Source organism: Thunnus maccoyii, chromosome 14, assembly GCF_910596095.1.
Source record: "Thunnus maccoyii chromosome 14, fThuMac1.1, whole genome shotgun sequence".
Lineage (NCBI taxonomy): Eukaryota > Metazoa > Chordata > Actinopteri > Scombriformes > Scombridae > Thunnus > Thunnus maccoyii.
Genome location: NC_056546.1, coordinates 10,166,845 through 10,175,840, shown reverse-complemented (window position 1 = coordinate 10,175,840; position 8,996 = coordinate 10,166,845). Strand labels below are relative to the sequence as shown.

General features: G+C 41.0%; 1 protein-coding gene across 1 annotated transcript; it reads left to right on the top strand.

Moving 5' to 3' along the window:
* Positions 1 to 1,594: 1,594 nt before the first annotated feature.
* slc3a1 (solute carrier family 3 member 1) lies at positions 1,595 to 8,983 on the top strand. Its single transcript, XM_042432650.1, has 10 exons — positions 1,595 to 2,218; positions 2,594 to 2,773; positions 2,880 to 3,025; positions 3,121 to 3,246; positions 3,626 to 3,745; positions 6,158 to 6,282; positions 6,647 to 6,848; positions 7,767 to 7,949; positions 8,315 to 8,440; positions 8,552 to 8,983. The coding sequence occupies exons 1-10, from the start codon at positions 1,801 to 1,803 to the stop codon at positions 8,981 to 8,983; spliced, it is 2,058 nt and encodes a 685-aa protein (XP_042288584.1). The 5' UTR covers positions 1,595 to 1,800.
* The last annotated feature ends 13 nt before the right edge of the window (positions 8,984 to 8,996 follow it).

Here is an 8,996-nt window from a genome sequence, read left to right as displayed (position 1 = left end):
TGTTCTCTGTGCTAAATGTTCAGCAACACATTCTGCGCCAAAGCAAACAAAAACACAAGATAAAGTCACTATGTAGCTCAGAAAGGAAAGTTTAACCAATAAGTAATTGAGACAGTAAGTTGTTTGAGTAAATATCCCAACTTTGACACATATACTCTGCCACTTTGGTCAGATTTTGACTGATAACAGCAGGTCCTGTGTTAAAAATGTTACTCAAAAGTTCACCAATTGCACTTATGAGGTGCAACACAATGTGATGTGGTGCACCTCATCACATTGTGGTGCCCAGGCCCACAATGTGATGTTTCCGGCCCAGAAGATGCCTGCTTCATTGCTCTAGTTAGTTTGTTCCACACAACAGAGTAATATATTAATCTGTGTACTCTCTGGTGTTTTATTTGCACAAGTATATTTAACATTTTGGCTCTAAAAATGTCTTAAGTAGACCACAGGTTTCAGACATTGTTACAGTGCAGAGCAAGTGGGGTAGATGTACAGTAATGTGTCATTGCCAGTGGTGGACAAACTTCATTTGGTCGAGACAGAACTGTACTTGAGTACAGTCTGGAGGTGACTGTACTTGATTATCTCCATTTTATGACACTTTTCTAGTTATGCTGCACTACATTGCAGAAGGAAATGCTGTACTTTTTACTCTGACAATTATAATTAATAGTAACTTTCATGAAGATTTTTCATACCAACACATAATAAACTTAAAAAATATGATGCATTGCAAGTATAATATACATGAATCCATAAGTAATAGTAAACCTATATACAATGTAACACATTAAAGAGGTAAATTCTGCACAATGAGTGGGATACTTTCACTTGTACTACTTATATTTTGCTTATAAAACTTATTAGATTTACCCATGTTAAGTTTTTTAATTTATTTTTAATAGAGTATTTCTACACTGTAATATTGCTACTTTTATTCAAGTAGGTAAAACTGGAATGCTCTAATGGATCTAAATAAAACTTCCAGGACCAGTCCCAGCCAAGACTGCAAAAAAGAAGAAAAAAAAAGAGCTAATCTCTAACCTTTCCCATCAAACTCCCGTTTCCCACAGTCCTCAGGTGGCATTGCTCTGTGTGTGTGTGTGTGTGAGTGTGTGTGTGTGTGAGAGAGAGAGAGAATATAGTGTGTATGAGAGAGAGAAGAGAGGAGTGTGTGTGTGTGTGAGAGAGAGGAGAGGAGTGTGTGTGGGAAAGAGAGAGGAGAGGAGTGTGTGTGAGAGAGAGAGAGCGAAAGAGAGGAGTGTGTGTGTGAGAGAGTGAGAAAGAAGAGAGGAATGTGTGTGTGTAAGAGAGGAGTGTGTGTGTGTAAGAGAGAGAGGAGTGTGTGAGAGAGCAAAGAGGGGAGTTTGTGTGTGAGAGAGAAAGAAGAGAGGATTGTGTGTGTGAGAGAGAGAGTGAAAGAAGAGGAGTGTGTTTGTGTGTGTGTGTGTGAGAGAGAGGAGTGTGTGAGAGAAAGAGAGAGAGAGAAAGGAGAGGAATGTGTGTGTGAGAGTGAGAGACAGAGAGAGGAGTGTGTGTGTGACAGAGAGAGAGAGAGAGAGAGAAAGAAGAGAGGAATGTGTGTGAGAGAGTGAGAGGAGTGTGTGTGTGTGTGTGTGAGAGAGAGAGGGACAGAGAGAGAGAGAGGAGTGTGTGAGAGAGCGAGTACTCTGACCCTCTCTGAGCAGCTTAACTTCATGTTGGCTCCTGGAGTCACTCGGTCTCTGTGAAGAAGAGTTGAAGCATAAAACAGCACCGGTAGATTTCAGAGGTTTTCCTGTGTTCAATCTAAATCAGATGAGTTTTAAAAAACAAACCATGGAGCTGGGTGAGTGCACCCGAAACCCGGGCTTTCAGGAAGTGGAGGGCGACGGGTCAGCGGCGGACACCATCAACGCCGACCCCGGAGACAAGCATGAGTCCACCGCGGTGAAGCTGGACCCGGACGCGGCCGAGGAGTACACGCAGATCAAACCCTACGCCGGGATGCCTAAGGAGGTGCTGCTGCTGTACTCCTCCCAGGCCCGGTACCGAGTTCCCCGTGAGATCCTGTTCTGGCTGACGATGGCCTGCGCTCTGGCGCTGGTGGCGCTCACCATCACGGTGATCGCGCTGTCGCCCCGGTGTCTGAGCTGGTGGCAGGCCTCCCCGCTGTACCAGATCTACCCCCGGTCTTTCAGAGACTCTGACGGAGATGGAGTAGGAGACCTTAAAGGTAAAATGAAACTGACCTCACTACTGCACTGATGAAGAACATCGTGCTATTTATGAAAAAAAGATGTATCAGTCCCAAAAATCCTCCAATTTTTTCTCAGATTTTATGCTCTGCCATACATTTATGACCTATTTCACCCTTTTTAAGTTAGTAAGTATTAAAACAGGCCAACTAGTCAGCCATGAATTTCTGATTTCTGCTGTCTTATATGCATTCAACAGTTTTGAAAGTTGAATGATGGTGCTGCAGTAGTGCATCACAATAATTAAGGAGGCTCATATGGCCCAGTATCAGTGTTAGTAGGCTAACAAATGATTTGTTTGGACCAAGCACTGCAGTATCCATCGTTCATCACTGTTGTTTCTGGACTTGCAGGAATTCTGGAGCACCTGGATCATTTCCAGTACCTGAACATCAAGTCGATTTGGATCAGTCCTTTCTACCGATCCCCCATGAGGGACCTTGGCTATGATGTGGAAGATTTCCGTGACATCGACCCTGTCTTTGGAACCATGCAGGACTTTGAGGAACTCCTGGCTGAAATGCACAGATTAGGTATTTTCAGCATTGTGTGTGCGTGTGTGTGGACCATCATGTGTCTTGTGTAGGGTAGCAGGGTGCACGTCTTAGAATCATACTAATTTCTCTTTGTTTCCACCAGGTTTGAAGCTCATCATGGATTTCATTCCCAATCACACCAGTGACCAACACCGCTGGTTTAACATGAGCCGGACTAGAGATCCACAGTATGAGGATTACTACATCTGGACTGACTGCAATTCAACTGGACCAAAGCCTAACAATTGGGTTGGTATTCGGAGAGAAGTTTAAAATATTTTCTCTCAATTAAACAGTCATTAAATGGGTAGTTTTTTTAATGTTTCCTTCCTCCTTCCTGTCAGCTGAGCGTGTTTGGGAACTCGTCATGGACTTATGATGAAGTTAGAGGACAGTGTTACCTGCACCAGTTCCTCAAGGAGCAACCAGACCTGAACTTCAGAAACCCACATGTCCGCAAAGAGATTATTGTAAGATAACACGACCACACGATGTTCTTTCTCACATACATCACCTCTTGTACTGACTTATTTCTAAAAGCATTTTTTTTTCGGTGACTCACATTTTGTAAGTGATACTGAAATCTTAGTTTGTTGCCCTCATCTTTTTTTATCTTCTGTTGAGGTGTCCACAATCCTTTGTAATCTACACTAATGGTGTGTGAACTGATTATACATTAACCTGAACTAGTTAATGCTTGTGTGTTTTTAACTGCTGCTACACACAGAACAATGTAGCGCTCAGTTTAAACTTATACTCATCCCTCTTGTCTCCACATTCTCAGTCATGTATTGTAGACTTACTATATTTTCTAAAACCTTTATCATTTTATATTAACTTTTATTTCAGGATATCATTCATTTCTGGCTTGGGAAGGGTGTGGATGGGTTCCGTATGGATGCAGTGAAGCACATCCTGGAGGCTGAACACTTGAGGGATGAGCCACAGGTGGACCCAAACAAACCCCCAGTGAGTGTTGTCTCTTTGAACATCATAACATTGAACCTCGCTTGGTTCACTTCAGTTCCCATTGTTCATCTCTAATGGGCTCTGATTTTGACAGGCAGGAATGTCTGCTTGCTTGGTTCTAGCAGCTGTTTATCTTCTCATCGGCTCAATCTGCCAGTTGAAATGGATCCATCTCGAATGGCAGGGCAGGTGTAACACTCTGCTAGCATTTAACCTAATTTAAGGCCAAGTCTGCACTTTATTTTAAGTGACTGGCGATCAGAGGTGCAGCTGAATTCCGAATTCCGCAATTGTGTACAGTTGTAGTTTTTATTTTGAATAATTTGACCATAAGAAATGTGTATTTTGCCATTTTTTCTGACACTTTATGTCACTGTTCTCAAAGAGTTAAGACCCAATTCCTGACTGATGTACAGAAACGTTTCACCAAACCATCAGTCCACATGATTTGCATTTTAATAGTGGCCAATGTAGTGGAGTGTAGACAGTACATATTCAAATGGAGTGCAGATGTGGGGCTGTCCATCAATCAGCGATTATGACTTCACCAATTATCGAAAAGCTTATAAATAATAGTTGGGGGTTTGACGTCCCATTAATGTAATTAATGCTGTTTGCCTTTTACTTACCAACATGTTATTTTGCTTTTCAATGTTTTCAAAAACCTTTAAAAATTCTGGTACAATAAATTAAAACAATTGTCCTTGTCTGCTCTATATTGAGATAATCACCTGTTTTTAGGTCTGACTTATGTTTAATGTTTGATAATAATAATAATAATGATAGTAATAATAAGTAACAAACAATATCAAAAAGTGTTCAGTCTGTACTGAATTTTTAGGTTCCCCATTTCTATTTTTGTGCAATATACACAGACAATAGCTTTTGCCACCGCTCTATTGTGCTTGCATCACCAACAATAGCGGCTCTTCTATCTCTGAGCTCAAAGTTCAATTTAGTTAACAATCTCTTACAGCTGTAACATTCAGTTATATAATTATATAATGATTTGATTTGATTGAATTATATAACTCGTGACATGTCAGAGTCCAGATTTTAACGATCGGAGAGATAAAAGCAGCATTGTGGAAAGAACTGCTTCAGTGGAGCTGCTAGAACAAACATAATGAACAGCTGAGTGGGAGAGTTCACACTGTACAAGATGCATCTCTGGCTTAAATGTCAGCATCATTTAGTGCCCTTCTAGAGAAAATACTGTTCCTGTAATTCAAAGGGTTCATGATTCAGGCAGAATTAAGCTCAGTAAGAAAGACTTTTTGTTCCATGGGGACTGAAGTTATTTCTCACAGAGAAAAGATTAGTAGAAAAGAGGCATATTTTAGTGGATTAGCGAGTCATTGGGATTTACTTACCACTGCAGGATAACACTATAATACTGAGACTGACTCTTACTGTCTACTCTCTGTTGACTGAGTGGTATATTTACTACCACAGCATTGCACCTAAATTGACCAACTACTCATTTTTAAACAATCCACACCAAGCTGTGATTTATATTGATGTTTGAACAAAACAAGAGGCACTGTTGGGAAACAGAGAGGTGTGTGTTTATTGGGATACTGAGTATTTTATCATAGCTTTGGATATAATTCAGTCAATTCATTCAATCATAAGTGACCAACTATCTGTGTTAACATTATATCAGGCTGATTTGGTAGTTTAGTGCCAGTTGTAGCTTTAAATTCAGACCAACTATGTGCTTTACTGCTCATGTGGCAGCACATCCTCAGTTGTAAGGTTTTATGAGTATTCTGTCATCGTCCCTGAATAGGCCACTCAGGACTGAAGCGTGTCCCTGCGATGGTCCCTGAAAATCATTAACCAAGTGCTTTGCACTGCTCATTGAGATTGTGCTGTTACAATAGAGCACAATGGGTCGAATTTCCTAATGGGTATAATTATTTTTCTGCCTGTCTATTTTTTTTTACCATGTTTATCCTTTTTGCCCTTTTTTTTAATAAAGACTATTATGTTATTATCAGTATTTGAACTTGCGTTACTTACTTAACTTAAACTTGAGTTTGAAAATTCCTTACACCTAAAACTCTTTGATAATTGAGCCCAAAAGTCTGTCATTTTGCGTCTGCTCTCTGTGTATCTGGTTTCTACCTATTTTTCCAACTACCTGACCTGTGACTGGACGTGCGCTTGGCCTAACAAAGGAATACATTTACACCCAAACCCTCCTAAATCCCTGTGGGCAGAGGAAAATACTATTGAGCTCTCTTAATACACTATAGTTAATGATCTCACGGTGGGAAATTAACTATGAATGAACAGTTCCCTATTTTAACTAAATCCAAACAGGACAAAAACACGCTGCTAATCCAATAAGCCAGAAATCCAATAATAGCTACACTACCTTTTATTTTAATATTCCTAACAAACCAGGAGTCTGTAACTTCAGAGTGGGACCTCCACCATGACTACACCACCAGTCAGCTGGGCTTGCACGACCTGCTGAGGGACTGGAGGGCTGAGATGGACACCTATAGCCGTGAGCCTGGCAGATACAGGTATGGGAGCCATAGCTATGTAATAATGTTATTGGGATAATTATCTCTAGTTATGCTGCCTTAACTGTACCTACTTAACTTACTAATACTTTAATGATGATGCCATAAACATCATGCATTTATTATTATATGCCTTTTGCATGTTATGCATTCTTATATATACAGCACCAGTTAAAAGTTTGGACACACCTTCCAATTCACTTGAATGCGAAACTGTGTCCAAACTTTTGACTGGGACTAAACATTAGAAAAGTCCTGTGTATTGTTGAGTAGCTGACCTTGAATGCTGAGTCTTGAATGTTGACAATTTATGACTGAGGATTAGTTTGCATGTTATCATACATAAGTTCTTTCTGCGCTTCAGGTTCATGGTGACAGAGTCATATGATTACCACGAAGTAGACAAGACCATGATGTACTATGGGACTCCGTTGGTTAAAGAAAGTGACTTCCCCTTTAATTTCTACCTGCTGGATCTGCCCCAGAACACCAGCGGCTTGTGGGTTCAACGTCTGGTTCACCTCTGGATGGGCAACATGCCCATGGGACAATGGCCCAACTGGGTGGTGAGTCACATTAACATACTCATTTCCTGGCCCTTTTAAAAACAAGACTGCCATATGGGGAAAACCACAAATAATTTGTCTTCGAAAGACATTTCCTACAATTATGCTTGATCTTTTGTCTCCATCATACATGTAAACACTACAAGGTCAAATCAGGCCTCTCTCAGACTAAAAAGTGGCAAGTTGGGATACTTGCATGATGTGCATGCTGAGATCCTCAGATTTGACTCTTATTATGGAGTATTGGTTATGACTTTGTTGGTCTCAATATATTGTCTGATTAGATGGTGTAACTCCCATGTTCCTACATTTCTTTATAACATTGTTTATTTATCATTGTTCACTACACAGGATATAAATTCCTTATCATGCTCATTAGTGAAAGGTGATGGTAGTTTCATAAGAAAACACTCCTCTGTGATGAGGTAGCTCATATGGCCAGTTGAAGATAGAAGTAGAAGGTAACTGGAGCACAAACTTTTTCTTAAATTGCTGTTGTTTAGGTGCAAAGGACTAACATTTTTGCGGTAGTGTGCATCTCCAGTCATCAGACTCAAGTACTTAACAGATAACTAAGAAAACGTGTGCTTCAGTTTCAGTCTGGGCTCTGCTACCAATGGGTTATTTTGTCCTTTGTCACAGAAAGGTGTTTCCAGTGGGAGCTGCACTGTCCTGCCCATATCAGCACAAAGGCTACAATGCAAAACATTGTATACTGCTATTATGTTAGCTCTAACAGTCTAAGCCCAGTGTCAGCCAGTCTCAGGCTTCTCTTACACTTTATCTATCCTTTATCCCCTCACTTTAACTTTGTACATGACCCCTACATATCCATTTCCCCCTTCCTACTTCCTGTTCAATTTATCTCACTCACCTTCCCTCCTTCTCTTGTATATCTTTTTTACCTCCACTGTTCAGGTAGGGAACCATGACAAGCCTCGGATTGCCTCCAGTGCTGGTCAGACCTACATTCGTGTCATCAACATGCTGCTGCTGACCCTTCCAGGTACGCCCACCACCTACTACGGCGAGGAGATCGGCATGGAAAACATCAATATTACAGCGAGTCAGATTCAAGACCCTGCTGGCAAATACAATGTGGTCAGTACAGTGCATACGCTGAAAAACATTTAAATATTTGTTATGTCTCTGTCACTTTATTTGTCAAGTGCAGTAGGTGCAGAAAAAAATTACCCTTTTAACTGATTACATTATAAAACCAAATGTGTAGACAATAAGCAGTAACAGCCTCTTAAATGTCCATAAAGTTGAACCAACATCTCTCTAAAAACATTAAACATTATAAACTCCATGAAGGTATGATTTATTGCAGGGTTGATATGTTGCATTAGTTTTAGTTTGGTGCACCTAATAAAGTGGCAAATGAGTGTGTATCCATATACATATACATTCATTGTCAGAGGAAGCTTAAGTGCCAAAATTAATCTTAGTCTTTTTCACTGCAGAGTGCCAGTCGGGATCCTCAGCGGTCTCCAATGCAGTGGAGTGGTGACATGAATGCAGGCTTTAATAACAAAACCAACATCACCTGGTTGCCTGTACACCCCGACTACAAAAGCATCAATGTGGAGGTACAGGACTCTTCTAGCACTGTTCAACTCTGGAGAAACGTCTGGCTGGAGCTTGATCATTTTTTATCTCATTTTAAATCATACATCCTCTTGCAATTATTTCTCCTCTAGGCCCAGAAGAAAGATGAAGGCTCTGTCATGGCTCAGTACCGTTTCCTGAACACCTTGCGTCAGTCAGAGCTCCCCCTTCACCGTGGATGGTTCTGCTACATCCACACTGATGCCAGTGTCTTCTCTTACCTCAGAGAACTGGACGGACTTGACCGTGCTTTCCTCATGGTGCTTAACTTTGGCAAAGAATCTGCCGTCACAGACCTCTCCTCTGTTCATGAGTTACCCGACCAGCTGGAAGTGTTGATGAGCACAAACCAGGTCAACAATGGCAAGGTGTTCCTAAAGTCTGGTATCCTGACTGAAGCGGGAGAGGGTTTGGTGATTCAGTATTCCACCCACACTCGGTTTAATCCCAACCATCCTGGACAGTGCTACATCTCTGAGAAGGCCTGCTATTTGAGCGCCATTGACATACTTTACAAATGCTGATATGAATAGTAAT